The 22,269-nt window shown below is 42.9% G+C and overlaps 1 protein-coding gene across 3 annotated transcripts in view; it reads right to left on the bottom strand.

The window, feature by feature from the left end:
• Positions 1-22,269, bottom strand: part of mrvi1 (murine retrovirus integration site 1 homolog) — a 161,688-nt gene that overhangs the window by 37,062 nt on the left and 102,357 nt on the right. For all 3 annotated transcript variants that reach the window (XM_043705685.1, XM_043705686.1, XM_043705687.1), the window contains exons 11-16: positions 17,285-17,335; positions 16,602-17,189; positions 11,286-11,364; positions 10,246-10,363; positions 8,739-8,769; positions 1,407-1,547 (exon numbers count right to left, since the gene is read on the bottom strand). In XM_043705685.1, coding sequence (XP_043561620.1) covers positions 1,407-1,547; positions 8,739-8,769; positions 10,246-10,363; positions 11,286-11,364; positions 16,602-17,189; positions 17,285-17,335 — 1,008 coding nt within the window. The remainder of the gene's footprint in view (positions 1-1,406; positions 1,548-8,738; positions 8,770-10,245; positions 10,364-11,285; positions 11,365-16,601; positions 17,190-17,284; positions 17,336-22,269) is intronic.

Genomic DNA, 22,269 nt, shown 5'->3' with positions numbered 1-22,269 from the left:
GTATGGAATGAGCTGCCAGAGGAAGTGGTGGAGGCTGGTACAATTGCAACATTTAAGAGGCATTTGGATGGGTATATGAATAGGAAGGGTTTGGAGGGATATGGGCCGGGTGCTGGTAGGTGGGACTAGATTGGTTTGGGATATCTGGTCAGCATAGATGGGTTGGACCGAAGGGTCTGTTTCCATGCTGTACATCTCTATGACTCTATGAGTCTAAGTGGCCTAACCAATGTCCTGTACAGCTGCAACATGACCTCCCAACTCCTGTACTCAATACTCTGACCAATAAAGGAAAGCATACCAAACACCTTCTTCACTATCCTATCTACCTTAGACTCCACTTTCAAGGAGCTATGAAACTGCACTCCATTGTCTCTTTGTTCAGCAACACTCCCTAGGACCTTACCATTAAGTGTATAAGTCCTGCTAAGATTTGCTTTCCCAAAATACAGCACCTCGCATGTATCTGAATTAAACTCCATCTGCCACTTCTCAGCCCATTGGCTCATCTGATCAAGATCCCATTGTAATCCATGGTAACCTTCTTCGCTGTCCACTACACCTCCAATTTTGGTGTCATCTACAAACTTACTAAGTATACCTTTTATGCTCACACCAAATCATTAATATAAATGATGATAGGTAGTGGACCCAGCACCGATCCTTGTGGCACTCCACTGGTCACAGGCCTCTAGTCTGAAAAACAACTCTCCACCAACATCCTCTGTCTTCTACCTTTGAGCCAGTTCTGTATCCAAATGGCTAGTTCTCCCTGTGTTCTGTGAGATCTAACCTTGCTAACCAGTCTCCCATGGGGAAGCCTGTTGAACATCTTGCTGAAGTCCATATAGATCACGTCTACCGTCTGCCCTCATCAATCCTCTTTGTTACTTCTTCAAAAAACTCAATCAAGTTTGTGAGACATGATTTCCCACGTACAAAACCATGTTGACTATCCCTAACCAGTCCTTGACTTTCAAATTGCATGTACATCCTGTCTCTCAGCATTCCCTCCAACAACTTGCCCATCACCAACGTCAGGCTCACTGGTCTACAGTTCCCTGGCTTCTCCTTACCACCTTTCTTAAACAGTGACACCACGTTAGCCAACCTCCAGTCTTCCGGCCCCTTACCTGTGACTATCAATGATACAAATTTGAAAACAGGATCTTGCAGAGAGATATTTCTCAACTATCCAGGCACGTCCAGTCCATTTAAATTGAGGTTTCTGGAGTTTTGCCTGAATCCTGCTTGTGGAGCCTTCAACAATGGTCACAGGGAATGTACAAAGATTATTAGAATTATGTCCTAAGGGAGCATCATTCCCAACACACATATTAGATTAGGAAGTCACCATTATGTGTGCAAAGATTGACATCAGTGGATTTGTGAGTAGTATTTCTCACCTTCATCTCTGTTTTGAAATTTTCGAGTTCCTTTTCTGTATTTTCCTCAGCAAGATTTCGCTCTCTTTCAGCCAGGCCCAGCCTTGTTTCTAATGTATAGCTATCATTCTTAAACGCCAGGGAGAGTTGTATAAATGTATTCTGTTGGGGAAAAAAACTTGAATATTTATGCATTGTACATTCACAGACAGGTAGGAGTGATGTAGTACAGGCAATGTCTCTCCTCTTTGTGAAAAACCTATTGTTCTCATATAATCTTACATCATGAAAGGAAATCATTCAGCCCATTTTTCTGATGCTAATTTTTTTGAAACCAATTAGTTCCACTCCACCTTTTTCACCACAACCCTGTAAACATTTCCTTTTCAAATATGTATCCAATCCAATTTTTAAAACAGTCTCTGTTAAGGGATAGCTTTTAAAACAGTCTATTTTAAAAACAGTCTATAGGTGTCCAGAATTGGACTCAGTACTCTAGATGAGATCTTACCAGCATTTTATAAAGAGTCTATGCTGAATCAATAAAACCAAGAATTCCATTTGCTTTTTAACAGCTTTCTCAATTTGTCCTGCCACTTACAAAGATTTATGCACAGAAAACCCAGGTTTCAAGGTTTTGGCATTCCCTCTAAAATTAGGCCATTTCAATTTATAATCGCCTCATTTTCTTAAGTTAGAGACAAAAAAATGTGCTGATGCTGAAATCCAAGGTAGACAGGCAGGAGGCTGGAAGAGCACAGCAAACCAGGCAGCATCAAGAGGTGGAGAAGTCAACATTTCATGTGTAACCCTTCATCAAAACTGGGAGTGGGTGTAGGGCGTCAGCGGTTCACCGATCCTTACCTCACCAGCCCACTCCCCCCTCCTTTATCTGCATCATATAACCTCCCTTCCCATCCCCTGACTCCCTTCCCAGCCCCGCCCCTTCCTTTCCATTCCTCTGAAGGATCCTTCATTCCAGCTATGACTGAATTCATTCCCCCCATAGACCAACCAGGTTGTACCCTCTACCTGTGTCCACCTACCTCACCACCCCGCCTCTCCCCACTCCTCCCACACCCACCCCAGACCTGAAGAAGGGTTACACCCAAATTTCTGTGTTCTTCCAGCCTCCAGCTTGTCTCACTTTCTTAAGCGCCTTATTAAAACCCATTTCTTTGATTTAGTTAATATAAAAATGCAGGAAATACTTAGCAGATCTGGAAGCATTTGTGGTGACAGAGAAAATGTTGACAGGTTGAATTCTACATGCCTCCAAGGAACATGTTTTCAGTGACATGGTAATGAGCCTGTAAAGTAAGTTGTATGTCTAGCCCACCACCTTCCCACTCACAATGCATTCACTCTGATGGATGATGCTCATTTCACTCCAATGTTACCCTGTCCGTGCCATAATATGGTTATACTGGGATGACAGCTCAGAGTGGACCATTCATTTTGTAATACAATAAGAAGGATTTGGGAGGTGGCTTTTGTGCAATGGGGGCTCAACTCCAGAAGATTGATTGCCTCCTGTTTCCTTTCTCCTGCCCAGACTGGAAAATGTGTACCATAAGCCACCCCCTCTTCGCCACTTCCCCCAAGCCCTACTAGGATGCACGTCTCTCAACATCCAGCAGTAGTTACTTTTCTCATTTCCAGGTTTAGTGGGGACAGCAGGATCTGCTGCCAATTAGATTGATTGTTGTTCTGAAGGTAGTCTTCTTCCTACTGAGGGGTGGAAGACCCACTCTGTTCTCATTAATATCATTGATGGCATAATGTCACCGTGGGACAGATGTGTTTTTCTTCAATGATTTAGTTGGGGATGGTGTAGCATTAGGGAGCAGTCAGCTTCCCCATACAATTTAACCCTATGTTTTCAGACTTATGACATTTTATCAGATCAGGAAAATGTTAGAAATAAAGGTTTCTTCCTGTCTTGATAGTATGTTTTCTCTGTTACTAGAGTTGCTTTGCACCTACATCTATTGCCTCATCCCTGATGAAGGGCTTAAGCTCGAAACGTCGATTCTCTTGCTCCTTGGATGCTGTCTGACTGGCTGTACTTTTCCAGTACCACATTCTTCTGATCTCCAGCATTTGCAGTCCTCACTTTCTACTAGTTGATTATTATAACCTTACTGCGAAGCCTCTTCCAAGGATGCCTACCTTTTAGAAGTTCTCTTCTCCCTCTACAAGGACTTCAGTGAGTCTCTCTCTTACTGTAACCCCCAAGTCGTCTCCTCTGGCCTGAAGATCTTCAGCCACATCCTGAAGCAGACCTGCCAGTACAAGCACATTGCCTTCCTCAGTGCCTGCCTACGGAACCCACTGATCCCGCATGGACTCCAAACTACATTCAGACCATTACAATTTGAACCTGACCAGGACAACCAGTACCTATCGCAAATCCAAAGCCTCCAGAAACAGTTCTCCCTCTGGATCCTCCACTCCACACTCACAGCCATGCACTGTTGCCTACTCTCCCTGCAGTCAGTCTGCCCCAGCTCAGGGCCACATTCTCCCAGACTTGCAAAGGATCTTTGCTGCTCTTCATCCTTCAAAGATTCACACACTCAACAAATGTTTTTTCTCAATCATATCAGACATCAAGGAACGCAAGTACACCAAACTTTCATGTACTTACCTCAATACCTGGGATTCCTCAATCATCCTAGAAGCTTCTCCTGGCCTCTGGAACCACTTGGATGCCATTAGCCATGTGGCTGCTCCAGCCACCACTACCACGGCGAACGATGATGTCACTTCAGCCCCCGCCACCCCACAGATCACAGCCACTGCTGACTATGCTGCCTTCACAATCGCCGCCAATACAACCACCTCCATGATCACTGTAAGATCCACCACTGCGGCAAATGCCACAAGATCCACCGCTGCCAAAACCAGCGTGAAGTCTACCCAACATGTCTCTTCTGCCCCCACCGCTGCACCCATTTCTGCCCCCACCAATGTCACTCACCGGAACACCACCGACATCGCCTATGTCACGCATTCCATCGCTTGCGCCCCCATAGTGGTCGCCACCACACCCACTTCTGCCCATACCGACGTCACTCATCTGAACACCGCTGACAAAATTGCCTACATCATGCGTTATGTCACCTCTGCCTCCAAGGATGCCACCAAAGATGCCACTTCTGCCCCCATGACTCCCAGGGGTGAGCATCACTTCCATTGGTAACATCACCCAAAATCTCATAACCACACCCACTCCAGTGACAGTCTCCAGCCCCACTCCCAGCTTCAGCCCCACACCAGGTCTTAGCTCCCAGCCCTGTCATGTTTTACTATTCCCCGCCAGACCTCCCCCTCACTGAGAATGAACGAAACCTCTTTCCTGATGAAGGGCTTATGCTCAAAACATCGATTCTCCTGCTCCTCAGAAGCTGCCTGACCAGCTGTGCTTTTCCAGCACCACATTCTTCGACTCTGATCCCCAGCATCTGCAGTCCTCACTTTCACCTACATCTATTGCTCAACCACGGACTTTATCATTTTATCAGTTTCCTCTTTTCTTGTCCTCTCCATCAATGACATCCAATCACCACCCAGATGATCTGAGGATTCTCAGCTTCTTCCTTGAACCAGGTCCAACCTGTTGACATTCAGCATTAATCTCCTCTGGATGAATAAACTTGCTCTCATTGTGAATAACTTTTTCTTCTAAATAAAAGTTACTGTGGTACCAGTAAGTGTACTAAGCAGGTGGGTCTTTTTGTGTATTATGTGAACATTCCTTCTTCCAGTCCGAGGTGAGGTGAGAGTGACTGCCCTTGACATCAAGGCAACATTTGACTGAAAATTACATCTTGCAGCCCAAGAAAAACTGGTGGAATTGGGGGAAAACTCTCCACTGAGGAGATCCTATGGGCAGTGTCCTAGGCCCAACCATCTTCACTCGCTTCTTCATTGACCTTCCCTCTATCATACGGTTGGAGGTGTCAATGTTCACTGATGATTGCACAATGTTCAGGATCATTCATGATTCCTCAGATACTGAAGCAGTCTGTGTCCATTTTCAGCAATACCTAGACGATATCCAGCCTTAGGCTGATAAATGGTTAAAGACAAAAAAACTGCAGATTTTGGCATCCAAGATAGACCAGCAGGAGGCTGGAAGAAGACACCGAGACAGACAGAATCATAAGGTGGAGAAGTCGATGTTTCAGGTGTAATCCTTCTTCAGGACTGGAGATGGGTGCAAGGGGAGCTGCAGGTAAAGGGGGTGGCGGGTGCAGGGTGGTGAAGTGGGGATAGGTGAAGACAGGTAGAGGATCCGACCTGGTTGGTCAATGGGAGGAATGAATCTGGTAGTTGGCTGAGAGGAGTAGAAGGGAGGGGGAAAGGCATGGAAGGGAGTTGGGGGATGGGAAAGGAGGTTATTTGAACTTGGAGAACTCAATGTTGAGTCCTCCGGGCTGTAGGCTGCCCAGGCAGACGCTGAGATGTTGTTCCTCCAATTTGCGGTTTGTTTCGTTGTGGCAATGGAGGAAGCCAAGGATGGTCATGTCGGAAAGGGAGTGGCAATTGAAATGGGTGGTGACTGGGAGGTCCAATCTGTCCCTGTGGACCAGGCTGAGATGCTCAGCGAGCCGGTCCCTAACTTTACGTTCGGTCTCCCTGATGTAGAGAAGACCACATCGGGAGCACCTGATGCAGTAAACTAGGTTGGAAGAGAGGCCGGTGAACTTCTGTCTCACCTGGAAGGACTGTTTGGGGTCCTGGATGGAGGTGAGGAGAGTGGTGTACTGGCCAGTTTTGCATCATTTCTAGTTGTAGGGAATATACCTGTGGATTCAGGGGGGTTAGTAGGAAGAGTGGCACAAGCCAAGGACTATCGAAGGGAATGACCCTTGTGGAAGGCAGAGAGAAGTGGGGAGGGGAAGCTGTTTTTGGTGGTGGGATCCAGTTGGATTTGGCGGACGTGTTTAAGGATAATGCATTGGATGCAGAAACTAGTAGCGTGGTAGGTGAGGACAAGGGGGACTCTGTCTTTATTGCCTTTGGGGAGGGCGGGGGTGGTTTAGAGCAGTGGAACAGAGAATGGAGATGGTGCAGTGGAGGACTGTCTTGATGATGGAGGGGGGAAAAGCATGTTGTTTGAAATAAATGGATATCTGGCTTGCTTGGGAGTGGAATATCTCCTCGTCCGAACAGATGCGATGGAGAAATTGGGAGAATGGAATGGAGTTCTTGCAGGACACTGGATGGGAGGAAGTGTAGTCCAGGTAGATATGGGAGTATGTGGTTTGTCGTAAACGTCTGTCAGGAGACTGTTGCCAGAGATGAAAATGGTGAGGTCAAGAAAGGGGAGGGAGGTGCCCAAGATGGACCAAGTGAATTTGAGGGCGGGATGGAAGTTGTGGGCAAAGTTGAACATGCTCCTGCTCAGCCTGGGTGCAGGACGCTCACCAATACAGTCATTGATGCAACGGCGGAAGAGTTGGGGCGCAGTGCCTGTGTAGGTAGTGAAGAGGAACTGATAAATGGCAAGTGCCATGTGTGCCACTGAAGTAAGAGGCATTGCCTAAAACCAATAAGAGATAATCTAACCATCTCTCTGAAACATTCAATGGCCTTACTATCATTGCGTCCTCCACTATCAGCATCTGGGATTACCATTGGCCAGAAACTGAACTGGACCAGTCATATTGTGGCCACAAGAGCAAGTCAAAGGCTAGGAATCTGATGTCAAGTAACTCACCTCCTGACTCTCCAAAGTCTATCCACTATCCACCATCCACTCGGCAAACTCAGGAGTGTGATGAAATACTTCCCACTTGCCTGGAATGTGCTACTCCAAAAAGACTCAAGAAACCTGACACCATCCAAATAAAGCAGTTTTCTTCAATATTCACTCCCTTCCTCACTAATGCAGCATTATGTACTATGTAGGAGATGCAACTCACCAAGGCTTCTTCAACAAAATGTTCCAAAATCATGATCTCTGCCAAGAAAGGTCAGGGCAATAGACAAGTGGAAGCAGCACCCTCTTCAAGTTCCCTTCCAAGCTGCACACCATTTGACTTGGAAGTATAACACTGTCCGTCCACTGTTGCTGGGGTAAAAATCCTGGAAGTACCTTCCTAACAGAAAGCTAACCCTACATCCAAAGTAAACTTTCTTCAGGGCTATTAGGGGTGGCCTAGTCAGCGATGCCTATAACCCAAGAAAAAAAAAAGAAAACAAAACTCAGGCCCTTTCCCAGGACAGTGATGACTGGATTGATACTACTTTCTGCTCTTGTCCTGCTGAGTATTACCAACATTTTATAGAACATACAATAGTCCAGCACAGGCACAGGCCCTTTGGCCCACCAAGACCGTGCCAACTGTGATGCCATTCTAAGCGAGTCCCATCTGCCTACACACACCCATTCTCTATTCTCTGCCTGTTCACATGTCTGTAAATGCTTCTTAAACACTGCTATCATATCTGCTTCCACCATCTCCCCAGACAGCACGCTGCAGGCACCTACATTCTCTGCGTAAAAACACTTGCCTTGAACAACTCCTTTAAATATCTCACCTTTACCCTATGCCCTCTAGTATTTGACATTTCCATCGAGAATAAGACTGTGACTATCCACCCTCTGCACGCCCGTCATAATTTTATATACTCCTATCAAGTCGTCTCTCAGCCTCTGATGCTCTATTGAAAACAATCCAAGTTTGTCTAACCTCACCTCATGTCCAATACACGCCACTTCAGGCAACACCTTGGTAAATCTCTTTTGCACCCACTCCAAAACGTGTACATTATTTTCTGTTTTAATTTTGGATTTCCACCATCTGCAGTGTTGTGTGTTTGACATCGAATAAGTTGTTAGCCATTCCTCATAATATCTTCCTCTTTATCCTGGTGTTTAACTCTGCTTTGTGGAGCAACATTTTATGTGGTTAAGTGTCCTATAAAATGTAACTTGCCCTTATAGTCGTTATCCTGTAGCATCCCATTAATGCAGCCATCAAATTCAGATCCCACAAGTTGGGATGGCGGGACTGCTGGGAGGAATCTGTTAAATGCATCATTCATTTCGGTCTGGATTAAATTAGACTTTTAAATCCTAGTCCTATGATCTGCATTGTGCTCAGCAATGAAGAGTCAGTCAGTTATTGCTGACTTGATGCCAGTATTCTCTCCACTTGAGAATCTGTCCTTTGACCTTCAGACAAACTAGACAAGTCATAAAGAGCCACAGGAGACTCTGAGAGAGCCTTTGATGGGAGACTTGTTGACTTTGTACTCATGTTGGTTTATATTTTCGAAGAGAAGAGAACATTTTAATGGAGTTACAACCAGCACAGTGCAAGGAAATGAGAGACCCACCTCAATTTCCTTCTCAGTCAGGGGAGGCGGACTGCAAGGAAAAAAGAAAATTGTAAGTTACACAGTCGCTGTGGCATAAAAACAGACCATTCAACCCAAGCAGGATTCCCAGCAGTTCTGGAATGACCAGTAATGTCCCAGATCCAAGGATTCCTCCCTTGTTAGCCAAGAAGATTTACTCTTCCTGTTTGAACGTGTCACTACCACTCTCTCTCCTGACCCACTCACCTCCTGACCAGCTAACCTTTGGTATGACTAGGTTCTCTAGGCTTGGGGATATAATCCTCCTAAAGAATTAGAAACATGCCGAACACAAGTGAGAATGGAAGGTTGTGGTAATTGAGGGAGACTGTGAAATGGCAATCTTTAAAATGAGGGGCATTTTTCAGCTTCTCCCTACCAAACATAATGTTCCCTCCTCAAGGGAGACCTCCTCATTTTGCCTTCTTTCATACAACAAACACTTACTATATGGAATCCAACTTTCACACGGTGAATGAAAAACATTTGTGGGAGACATGTCATTAACCATCACATGGTTATGCATCAAATGGTTAGAATGTCACTTGATGAAACCTACAAAAATGTCTCCAACCAGAGTTGGTGACTCAACAACTGCCTGGTCGTGCTAGTGTTTTGTCCCTCACAAGCCTCCTGCCACCCATCTTCATCTAAATTTATTAGCATATCCTTCACCCCCTTCTCCTACATCTAACCTCTACTGTCATTTGTTATTAGTATTGCTCCTGTGATGTACCTTGGGATATTTTATTATTATAAAAGTACTTACATAAATGCCAGCTGCTTTTTTATTAATAAATATCATGTTTTAAATGGTAAATTTGCTCAGGTTTATAAACTGTATAGTTTAGATGTCCGAATGTAATCATTGTTGTGGTTCTGGTGGGCCACGAATTCAGTCAGTCACAAGACTAGTGACCTCTTCCATTCCACGCTCATCAAACATAAGCTTATGAGAAGCAGAGACATGATTGGGATGTTGAGGAAAGAGGGAGAGAAACAGAAAGAGGAAGAGAGAAAGGGAGAGAGAATGAGACAGACAGGCAGACAACTAAGTAAATAGAGAGAAAGACAGAAAGGAGGCTGGACAACATAAGAGTTAAAGGCACATGGAGCTTAGACAGAGGTAAAGGAAGAGAAAGAGACAGAGACAGAAAAAGGGAGAGAGTTAGAAATGCGGAAAGGGTCAGGAAGGGAAAAAAAGAAAGGGCCAGAGGAAAGGAAATGAGAAAAATATATTAAGAGATAATGGTGTAAGAGAAAGAGTTGAGATAAAGATAGAGAGGGAAAAAAAAGTGTGTGATGGAGCACACACAAGATAGGGAGTAAGACACAAACAGAGGGAGATACAAAGAGAGTTTGGCAGGTACAGAGGCAGAACAATAGCAAAAGAGAAAGAAACCAAAAGAGATGGAAATAAAGAGAGAGAAGGGGGTAAATATTTGAGAACTGAGTTGTCAATCTTGACTCAGAATTGTAACCTTACCCTCCAGGCAGTGACCTGTGAACCTTCAACTTCCTCAACAGAGAGTCTGGGATATTTGGCGTGATGTCAGAATTGCCTTTACTCCCATTAGCTGCTGGGCAGGGAATAGGAGATGGACCTGAAAGATATTGCAGTAAAAGTTTCCATGAGCTGTTGGAACTTTCTAAATGGCATGATAAAAAAAGGGTTTGAGCTTCCCCATTTTGACTGCAGCAGAGGAACACTTCATAAAACTAAGGCTAACTCTGATTTCTCTCCACAAATGCTACCTGACCTGCTGAGCTTTACAAGCAATTTCTGTTTTTGTTTCTGATTTTGGTTTTTACTTTATGAAACTAGGCAAGTGATAAACAATTTGCAATGCTGCCAGAACCCTGCAGTTGTTTGCTATCTGGTTTCCTAGGAGTTAAACTCTGGGCCAGTAAGCTCAGTGACAAAATTAATTAGACTAATTAAATGTTTAATGGGCAAAGAAATGAAAAGTATCTAACTCAATGCAGCTCACGTCTTTTACATAACAGGTGATTCCACCCCCACAGAGGCAATCAATATTTTACATTAGTCTGGGAGCTTGAACAGCAAAAATGCTGCAATTCAAAGCTAATATTTGCTATTTATCAATGCAATGCTCGAACTGTTAAACACACACAATAAAAAACCCAAACTGTGCCTGCATCCCCATATAGAGTACACAAAACATACTCCCACCCCTACACAAACCGCACCCATTGCCAAACCCTAAGACTCCTTGATAGACATGGAGCCCCAAAGCAAAAATTTGGTGCATACCACACACAGGCATGTTTACAACACCCCCAAATACCATCTGACGCATACACTCCCAACCACACACATACACAATGCCCCATCACACACAAACATGCACATACACGCATATACATCTCATTCTCACCATTCTCAAACCCTTATACACATACCCAAGCTCTGATACACAGTCCACCTACAAACAGACACAGACACACATCCCAAACCCCACACATACACAATAATCAGTGCCTGATTCAGCTGCTTTCTCCTACCTCTGTCTTGTTCGATTGTTTCACTGAGATCCGGTAATCTCAATGCTGACAGGTTTTGGTTCCTCATCATTTTATTTTCCTGATTAAATAAAGATAAACCTTTTACTTGTCTTACACTGGAGATTGGTTTACTACTGGAATTATTGAGGCTGCATTTGAACACACAGGAAGCAATTCTCTGCCAGGCAAAATGGCTATTGTAGGGTTGCACTAAAATGCTGCATCTTTTGATTAAAAAAATCCCACAAATATCGTAAAACACCTTACAACTACCATAAAGACCAGTGTATAAATCACACAAATGTAGTAGTTGCCTCCATACCTTTTATGTATTCACCACATCACTGATAGCAATTGACTGTCCAAGGTTCACAGGTTATAAACTATACACAAAGCTGTGAAATACAGCAGACATGATGTCAGATTACATTTCTACCTTAGCTTTTAAATCAGGCAGTTTGTCACACATTATTCCTCACCATATACTAGATGCAACTCAAACATCAAGAGGTGTAGCATATTTCCCAAGTATAATTTGCTAAGTAACGGTACTGAATGCTGCAAAATGATACCTCAAGGTTAAATCTTTTGCATAAAATCCTGCCAACAGGATATTGAGAAAGACCCATCGAGTTCACCCTGCTGAATAAACAGTGTAGCCTCGCAAATTCCTGTTGCACCGCCCAATAAAGCTGGCTGTTGGAACAAACAAATAAATTTGGCCATTGGAGGGACAAAATAGCTTATGGCAATTTCTCTCTTACTCTAGAACTCCAGCAGAGAAGATGTTGTTTGCAAGACAAACACAATCTAAACTAACCACAACAACAGCTTGCATTTACATAGCAGCTCCCACATAAAACATGGCAAAGTGCTTTACAGGACTGAGTATCATAGAGGAGAAAGAGAATTGGAACTGAGAAAGAGAGAGAGAGCATGAATGGTAATGCAGGAAAAGTGAACAGGGAATAAAAAAAAGAGAAAAAAAAACATGGGAAGTAAGATCCGGGTGGACATAACAGCAAGGACAGACAGGAAGAGAGAGAAGGCGGAAGGTGCTGATACAGACAGGAAGTTAGAAAAAAAGATGGGGAGAGACAATGTGAAAGAGCAGATAGGATAATTGTTCACACTGTAAGAAATATACAGTATATGTTAAGGGGTGATGAAAAACTGAAATTTGGAACTGAATATGAAATATTTAGACATTTTTGTGTTGAAGTAACTTTATCACAAAAAGTCAAAAGATCAAAGAGAACTGGGGATTATCTGCTGTTTACTAGAAATGCAAATAATTTTGGGAGCAGAATCCAATAAAAAGCATTTAGGTGAGAAAAAGTGGGTTTTACAGTCCTACTAGGAGAGACTAGGTACCGAAAAGGCAGCCTCAGAGTGAAGGATGACTCTTTAGAACTGAGATGGGGAAGACTTTCTTCAGCCAGAGAGCAATCCGTGCAACTCATTGCAGCAGAGGGTTGTGGAGGCTACATTATTGAGTGTATTTAAGACATAGTTAGGTTCTTGATTGATAAGAGGATCAAGGATAGTGGGGACAAAGCAGGAGAATGGGGCTGAGAAAGGTATCAGCCATGATTAAATGGTAGAGCAAACTCAATGGGCCAAATGACCTAATTCTGCTCCAATGTCTAATTGCTAAACAAACAGAATTGGAAGAACCCTAGGATCTGTTCTGGCCAATGCCTAGAAAAAACTTCTGACCTGAAGTTGCTGTGAGTCTTCACAGACCTAGATGTGTGGAAGTGAAAAAATATAGAATATTCTCTCTGTCAGTAAGAGGAAATTAAAACCAGTTGAAATACCTTTCAGGAAATATTTGTGAAACAAGTTTACATATTAAGGTTTGTAATTGTTTTCCATTTGAATCTGAACTGGTCTGAAGATTTTCTATCATTCTGCAATGATGAGGAGGTGGCGGTGTTGGACTGGAGTAGAGCTGAAAATGTGTTGCTGGAAAAGCGCAGCAGGTCAGGCAGCATCCAAGGAGCAGGAGAATCAACGTTTCGGGCACAAGCCCTTCTTCTTCCTGAAGAAGAGCTTGTGCCCAAAACGTTGATTCTCCTGCTCCTTGGATGCTGCCTTACCTGCTGCGCTTTTCCAGCAACACAATTTCAGCTCTGATCTCCAGCATTTGCAGTCCTCACTTTCTCCTTGGACTGGAGTAGGCAAAGTTAAAAATCACACAACACCAGGAAATAGTCCAACAGGTTATTTGGAAGCACTAGCTTTCAGAATGTTGCTCCTTCATCAGGTAGAAAGTTAGTGCTTCCAAATAAACCTGTTGGACTACAACCTGGTGTTGTGTGATTTTTAACATTATTCTGCAAGTGTCAGTTGTAAAAGACCACATATTTTTGTAACTATAAACTGAAATGGAAGTTGGATTGCTATGTAACTGAAATACCAGGAGGGTTGAGCAATTTGAAAAACAATTGCTGTATATTTTTGAGCTGTGCAACACAATATTTTTTTGAAACAGTGAGGGGGAGAATTTGAGACTGAATGACAGCTAGTCTTTTGAGTTAAGAACATTCTGCCTGATTGACTGAGCTGTATTTTTTTTAGAGATGTAAATTAAGTTGACCACTTCCAATACCTCAGGAGTATCCTGTCGGCAAAAGCAGCTTCACCGGAGACTCTCACTGATATTACCTAGTATGGTGACAAAACGTCTGAAAACAAACCTTCAAGCTCAGCGAGCAAACTTACATACTTATCATCATCCTGAGCTACAAATCTTCTCAAAGATCGCTGGCCAAAGCAGCTATTGGTGAAGAGATCCAGCATCGCCTCCAGTGTGCTAATGCAGCCTTTTGGTGGCCTGAGGAAAAGGGTGTTTGAGGACAACAGACCTGACAGCAAGATCATGGTTTACAGAGCTGTGGTAGTTTCCACCCTTGTATATGGCTCTAAGACATGGGCCATCTACAGCAGAAACCTGAAGGCACTGCAGCAGTACCAGCAATGCGGCCTGCAAATCCGCTGGGAAGAAAGACACAGCAACACCAGTGCCATTGACCAGACCAACATTCAGCATCGAGGCACTGTGGGAATATAGTTTAACTCTGAATAGCTTAGTTGGTCACCATTTTACTGTTTGTTTAAAGAACAAGTCCTGTCTGTAATTAATGTGTTATTTTTGAGTTCATTAAAGAAGCATTTCTTTGACTCTGGATAGAGTACAAAAGAGACACAATTTGATACTCAATAAAACATTTAGTTATAGCTGGTAAGTAGTGGGGCTTGATGATGAGCACATTCTTCTCATCAGAATTGTAACATCACACAAAAATATTTTTAGATACATAAATCAAACACAGATAAAGGATCATAGACACATGAGAGAGAAAGAGAAAGAGAGAGAGAGACAGAGGGAGAGGAAGAAAAGCTATTAACTTGAAGAATAGTTATATCAGATATAGGCATTTGTTCTAGCCCTCTGAAGAAGAGGTACAGTGGAAGTTACTCCACTATCATTTCCCTGTGAGCATGCATTCTTTTCTTTTCTCAGATAAGGATCTAATTCCCATTTGAAAGCCTCAATGGACCTTGATCCCATCACATTCTCAAGCAGGACATTCCAGGGCATGATAAACCTTCTCCTCATATCACCATTATTACATTTGCCAATTACCAGGACAGCAGCAAGCAGCCAACCGCACAGCCTTTAGGAGATGGTAACAGCCTGAAGTTTCTCACCAGGACTACCAGAGCTTTCCCATGCCATTTAAATGAGGTGACTTCTCTCTGGCCCACAGCATCCGATTAGCTGAGTGTTGGAGATTCTGAGAGGTTTCTAGATAATTTGGTCACTGGATTTCAACCCACAGTCACATTATAGGGAACAAATAGGGTCTTATTAGCGTTACGTGCATAATTGATTCTCTCCCTCTTAGGCAGTCCCCAGTAATCGAAGATGACTTGCTTCCACACTAAACATTAGTCCTCAAGTGGCTAAAGAGTTCAGTGTGTGAACTACAGTCCCTGTCACAGGTGGTGTAATCAGCAAACTTGTAAATGGAGTTGGGTGGAATTTGGCCACACAGTCGTGAGTGTATAAGGAGTACAGCAGGGGGCTGTGTAAGGTACATTGAATTTGATGAACATTAGTAATAGTACAACTGTTTCAAAACAGTTGAATGAATTTAAAGTCCTTTGAGATGTTCCTGAGAAATAAAAAGAAATTATAACAGGTCAGGCGATTTGGCCCATTGTATGTCTGCCAGCTCTTAGAACAAGCAGTCCTGTTTGGTCCTAGACTCCCACTCTTTTTGCCTATAACTTTGTAAGTTTTCCAACCTCCAGTATCTACCTGATACTCTTTTAAAATTATTTATGGAATCAGTTTCTGCTACCTTTTCAGATGGAATGTTCCAGATGTGATAAGTGATGTTATTAGATAAAGAGGAAAACCAAGCTTTACCTGTTGATTAGTCTGAACCACCAGCCAACCCCCAAAAAATGTACTATCCTAAAGTTTCCTTGTAGTATTTTTGTTTATAAATTAATTATAACAAATCAAACCTAATATTCAAAAGGGTGATCATGCTGATTAAGATACAATCATTTTAAAGTCATGTATTTTCTCTTTATTTTACTAATTTATTCATATTATTTATATTCAAAAAACAAAAGCTTACAGCATTTTGCAGAGCAAAGGTGTGAAGCTGGTTCAAGTGTCAAACATTCTCTGCTACAGACATTTGAAAGCTGCGAGGTGAAAAATTACAACACTGGAGTGCCATCATTTGTGGGTGGGTTTAATTACTGTGTGACTAGTTTACATAGGCTGTTCCCATTGTAAATACAGACACTGAGATTGATAATGGGAAAACACGTGACACCAAGGTGCAACACCAAAGTGCGATAGAAATGTGGCAGACAGGAAATGCACACTGATACACGATTTTTAATATATGACAAATGTTTATCAGTTTAGCTTGAAAGCTCTTGCAGATGCAGCTCTTATTCGCAGCTGTGAACAACAGCACTTTGAAGAAGCAATTTTGGAAAACCTTTCTGGTTTTCTTTATTACATTCTATGCTATCTATCACATACTTCTTGTCAAGCAATGATGGCATGGTGTAGCTGACAAGATCAGAAGAAACACATGCAAAGTGCACTTTGACTCAGGAAAGATAATACTAGTTTGCTTGCTGTCAATGTCATGCCTGCAAGATCACAATAGAGAGCATATATGATAGCTCCTTGACAACCTTTAAAAGCATATGCACAGGCCTATCAAGCATGCAAGGCTTTGCTCTGTGGGAAGCCTTATTACCGAGCAACAATATTACCTCCCGGAGCTTGGCAAGTTTCTGCATCTTCGGTTGCGCCGATGAGTCTTTGCAGTTGGATGCTTTCAGTTGACTGGCGTCAAACACTTCACTGAACCCAAATTTCTCCGCTGCCTTGGGGGGTGATTGTGGCGGTGAGCTTAGTTCCTCATCGACCTCCAAACATTCCCAGGAAATGGCGCGCAACAAAGGCTGTGAGCTAAACGACTTGATTTCAGCCCTGCAGGGCATTCTGGAGCGAGGAACAGTCTGCTCGATGTGTTCAGGGACAGGCTGTGGAGTGGCTAATTCAGAAGCCAGAGGTTGAGAGGGCCTTAAAGGAAATTCCTTGTACTCTGGAGTTCCCAGCTTTGTAGGGCTACCCAAAGTATGTACTGCCCCATTGGAATCTATGTTGAGATTTACTTTGACATGGTCACTCTTTTCCATTGGCTTGGATTCTCTACAGACATCAGTTCCCAGGGAAACAGGTTGCATTGATGCCTCTGAAAAATTTGCAGAAGGAGGGACTTGGGAACTCACTGGTGCTGGGGATAACTTTCTGGCTTCCACTGTCTTTCTGGTCGGAGATAATTTTCTGGTGTGCTTCTAATACAATAGTTTAGGATTAAAAAAAAGTAAGTCTTCAAACAGTATTGCTCATGAAACCAACATTAAATGATTAATATAGTGACAGAACTAACCTCAGAATGTAATTGAATGTCCTGTTCTCTTGTACCAGGGACTTCCAAAAGCTATAAGTGAATGACATGTTATATCACCAAAACAAAGCAAGGTTACTGTGACACCAAGGTTGTGCATTGCAAGTACAAAGACTTGATGCAGCATGTTCCAAGTAATCATGAGTGGTTAAGAATTAGTCCCTAGAATACAGCTCGCAACCTAATAAATATTGTTCACAATTTTCAAAACTCAATTTCTGTACAATAAATTCTGAGTCATTCCAGCCTTGAAATCAACAGAAATTGTGTTGGAACCTTAACATACTGCAATAACCATCAATGTCAACTTTCCAGCTGCAATCCATGTGATCCTAACAACCACCTTGACAACAAATGAGACTCCACTAATGATCTCTGTATGATTTCCTTCTACTTATTTCTATGCCATTTCACTCTGCGCCACATCTATCTATAGTGAACTATACAGTAAATGGAAAAGCAATGGGGAAAATTGATGCACAGAGAGTTGGGTGTTCAGGTCTATTGTACCCTAAAGGTGGCAATGCAGGTCGATAGAGTGGTCAAGAAGGCCTATGGCATACCTTCCTTCATTGGACGGGGTATTGAGTACAAAAGTTGACAGGTCATGTTACAGTTGCATAAGAGCTGAAAATGTGTTGCTGGAAAAGCACAGCAGGTCAGGCAGCATCCAAAGAACAGGAGAATCAACGTTTCGGGCATAAGCCCTTCTTTAGGAATGAGGAAAGTGCGTCCTGAAGAAGGGCTTATGCCCGAAACGTCGATTCTCCTGTTCCTTGGATGCTGCCTGACCTGCTGCGCTTTTCCAGCAACACATTTTCAGCTCTGATCTCCAGCATCTGCAGCCCTCACTTTCTCTCACAGTTACATAAGACTTTGGTTCGGCCACATTTGGAATACTGCGTACAGTTCTAGAACATAGAACACAGAACATAGAACATTACAGCACTGTACAGGCCATTTGGCCCTCGATGTTGCACCAACCTGTGGAACCAATCTGATGTCCATCTATCCTACACTATTCCATTTTCATCCATATATTTATCTAGTGACCATTTAAATGCCCTTAAAGTTGTCAAGTCTACTAATGTTGTAGGCAATGTGTTCCATGCGCCTACTATTCTCTGATTAAAGAAACTACCTCTAACAGCAAACCTATATCTACCACCCCTCAATTTAAAAGCTATATACCCTCATGCTAGCCATTGTCATCCAAGGAAAAAGGCTCTCACTGTCCACCCTATCTAACCTTCTGATTATCTTGTATGTCTCAATTAAATCACCTCTCAACCTTCTCTCTAACCAAAACAGCCTCAAGTCCCTCAGCTTTTCCTCATAAGACCTTCCTTCCATACCAGGCAACATCCTAGTAAATCTCCTCTGAACCCTTTCCAAAGCTTCCACATCCTTCCTATAATGCGGTGACCAGAACAATTCGCAATACTCCAAGTGCGGCCGCACCAGAGTTCTGAACAGCTGCAGCATGGTCTCGTGGCTCCAAAACTCAATCTTTTTTCCAATAAAAGCTGACACACCATATGTCTTCTCAACCCTAACCAACCTGGTGGCAACTTTCAGGGATCTATCTATATGGACACCACGATCTCTCTGCTCATCTACACTATCAAGAATCTTACCATTAGCCCAGTAATCTGTATCCCTGTTGTGCCTTCCAAAGTGAATCACCTCTCACTTTTCCGCATTAAACTGCATTTGCCACCTCTCAGCTCAGCTGTGCAGCTTATCTATGTCCCTTTGTAACTTGCAACATCCTTCAGTATTGTCCACAACTCCACCGACCTTAGTGTCATCTGCAAATTTATTAACCCATCTTGTTACACCCTCAGCTAGGTCATTTATAAAAATGACCAACAACAATGGTCCCAAAACAGATGCTTGCGGTACATCACTAGTAACTGAACTCCAGGATGAACATTTCCCATCAACCACCACCCTCAATCTTCTTTCAGCTTGCCAATTTCTGATCCAAAACACTAAATCACCCTCAATCCCATGCCTTATATTTTGTGCAATAGCCTACCGTGGGGAAACTTATCAAATGCCTTACTGAAATCCATACACACCACATCCATCTGTTTGGTCACTTTCTCAAAGAATTCAATAAGGTTTGTGAGACATGACCTACCCTTCACAAAACCGTGTTGACTATCCCTAATCAAATTATTCCTTTCTAGATGATTATAAATCCTATCTCTTATAACCCTTTTCAACACTTTACCACAACCGAAGTAAGGCTCAGTGGTCTATAATTACGGATTGTCTCTTCTCCCCTTCTTGAACAAGGGGACAATACTTGTTATCCTCCGGTCATCTGGCATTATTCCTGTAGACAATGACGACATAAAGATCAAAGCCAAAGGCTCTGTAATCTCCTCGCTGGCTTCCCAGAGAATCATAGGATAAATCCCATCTAGCCCAGGGAACCTATCTATTTTCACACTTTCCAGAATTGCTAACACTTCCTCCTTGTGAACCTCATTCCGTCTAGTTTAGTTGCCTGTATCTCAGTATTCTCCTCAACAATATTGTCTTTTTCCAGTATGAATACTAACAAAAAATATTCCCCTATCTCCTCAGACTCCACGCACAACTTCCCACTACTATCCTTGATTGGCCTTAATCTTTCTCTAGTCATTCTTCTATTCCTTATATACCTATGGAAAGTTTTAGAGTTTTCATTGATCCTATTTGCCAACGACTTCTCACATCCCCTCCTGGCTCTTCTTAGCTCTTCTGGTCGCCACATTACCAAAAGGATGTGAATGCTATGGACAGGGTGCAGAGGATGTTCACCAGGATGTTGCCTGGTATGGAGGGTGCTAGCTATGAAGAGAGGTTGACTATATTAGTATTATTTTCATTAAAAAGATGGAGGTTGAGGGGGACCTGATTGAGTCTACAAAATCATGAGAGGTATAGACAGGGTGGATGGCAAGAAGCTTCTTCTCAGAGTGGGGTATTCAATTACTAGGGGTCACAAGTTAAGGAGAGGGGAAAGGTTTAGGGGAGATATGCACGGAAAGTTCTTTACGCAGAGGGTGGTGGGTGCCTGGAATGCATTGCCAGCAGAGGTGGTAGAGGTGGGCAAGACAGCATCATGTAAGACGTTTCTAGATAGATATATGAATGGGCAGGGAGCAGAGGGATACAGATCCTTAGAAAATAGGCAACAGGTTTAGATACAGCATCTGGATCAGCACAGGCTTGGAGGGTCGAAGGGCCTGTTTCTGTGCTGTAATTTTCTTTGTTCTTTGATCTTTTATTTCTAGTGCCTCTACTTCTGTCTTTATCCATAGTTTTGGCATCACTAACTCCTTTGGAATAATGCACATTCAGACCTGTCATGCCTGCAACTAGTCGTTGATAAAGCTATCCAATGGTCTCAGGTTCCCTATTTCCATAGCCTCAAATGGATCTCTCACATTACTTTCAATCTGGGAGAAAAAAACACAAATTGCTAGTTTGGCAGCATCTGTGGGGAGAAAACAGTCAATACTTTGGGTCCTGTGACACTTCATCAGAGCTGGCAGAATTGAAGAAGAGTCACCATTCTTGAAATGTTAACTCTGCTTTCTCACTACAGATGCTGTCAAACCTGTTGTGTTTCACTAGCACTTTCTGTTTTTGTTCCAGATGTCCAGCATCTGCAGTTATTTGTTTTATTTCAATCTGAGAATTGTCTTCATGTTAGTCATTTCAGACCAAACATTTAAATGATTCCATACACTCTACATAGGCCCAAGAATGTCCAAAATTTAAAATGGTTTCCCATATCTCCTGGAGCCTTTAGTAGCATTTCTGGCCATGAAGCTTTCCAGCTGATAGCTGAGCCCCCAATCTCTTCACTACCTTCCAATCCCTCTTTTCCATCCCTTTATTATAATTTTTACCATCCTTAATATTCCAAAGTCTTTGTCTCCTGTTTTCCAAAGCAATAGCTAAGCTTCCTGACACACTTCCTTCAGATTGTATTCTCACTGTGTTCAAATCAAACTGTATTGCAGCTCTTTCTTACACAGCCTTCAAAAATATGAAATTCCTTTGTTTCTCTATCACTCCTTTCCCCTGACATTCTACATGATTAAAACCGAAACTCTGTGCCTCTTAATCACAAATCCCTGACTAAACTACATCTGCCAATCTTCAACTGTAGTAACATTCTGTCAGATGAACCTTGGATTCTCAATAGAGAAAATTAAATGTCAGAGAGTGATAGAGATGTATAGCACGGAAACAGACCCTTTGGTCCAACCTGTCAATGTCGATCAGATATCCTAAATAAATTTAGTCCCATTTTCCAGCATTTGGCCCATATCCCTCTCAACCCTTCCTATTCATATACCTATCCAGATGCCTTTTAAAAGTTGCAAGTGTACCAGCTCCACCTCTTCCACTGGCCACTCCTTTTCATTAAACAATACAAAACCAAATGAGGCCATTTAACGGGTTTTGCCTATGCTGGCTTTTTGAAAATGTAATCCAATTAATCCCACTCCTCTCCTTATAGCCCTGAAAAAGTTTGTTCATCCATCTGATTTTGAAACTTAGTGTTGAATTTTCTTCCATTACCCCTTCGGGCAGTGCATTTCAGATTATAACAATTTACTACAGAAATTGTTTTTATTCATGTCATTACAGTTCTTTTTGAGGAGAAAGTGAGGTCTGCAGATACTGGAGATCAGAGCTGAAAATGTGTTGCTGGAAAAGCACAGCAGGTCAGGCAGCATCCAGGGAACAGGAGAATCGACGTTTCGGGCATAAGCCCTTCTTCAGGAATGAGGAAAGTTTGTCCAGCAGGCTAAGATAAAAGGTAGGGAGGAGGGACTTGGGGGAGGGGCGCCGGAAATGTGATAGGTGGAAAGAGGTCAAGGTGAGGGTGAAAGGTCAGACTGGGGTGGGGGCGGAGAGGTCGGGAAGAAGATCTCAGGTTAGGAAGGCGGTGCTGA

This window comes from Chiloscyllium plagiosum, chromosome 16 (genome assembly GCF_004010195.1).
Source record: "Chiloscyllium plagiosum isolate BGI_BamShark_2017 chromosome 16, ASM401019v2, whole genome shotgun sequence".
Taxonomy (NCBI): domain Eukaryota; kingdom Metazoa; phylum Chordata; class Chondrichthyes; order Orectolobiformes; family Hemiscylliidae; genus Chiloscyllium; species Chiloscyllium plagiosum.
This window is presented reverse-complemented; position numbering and strand designations above follow the sequence as displayed.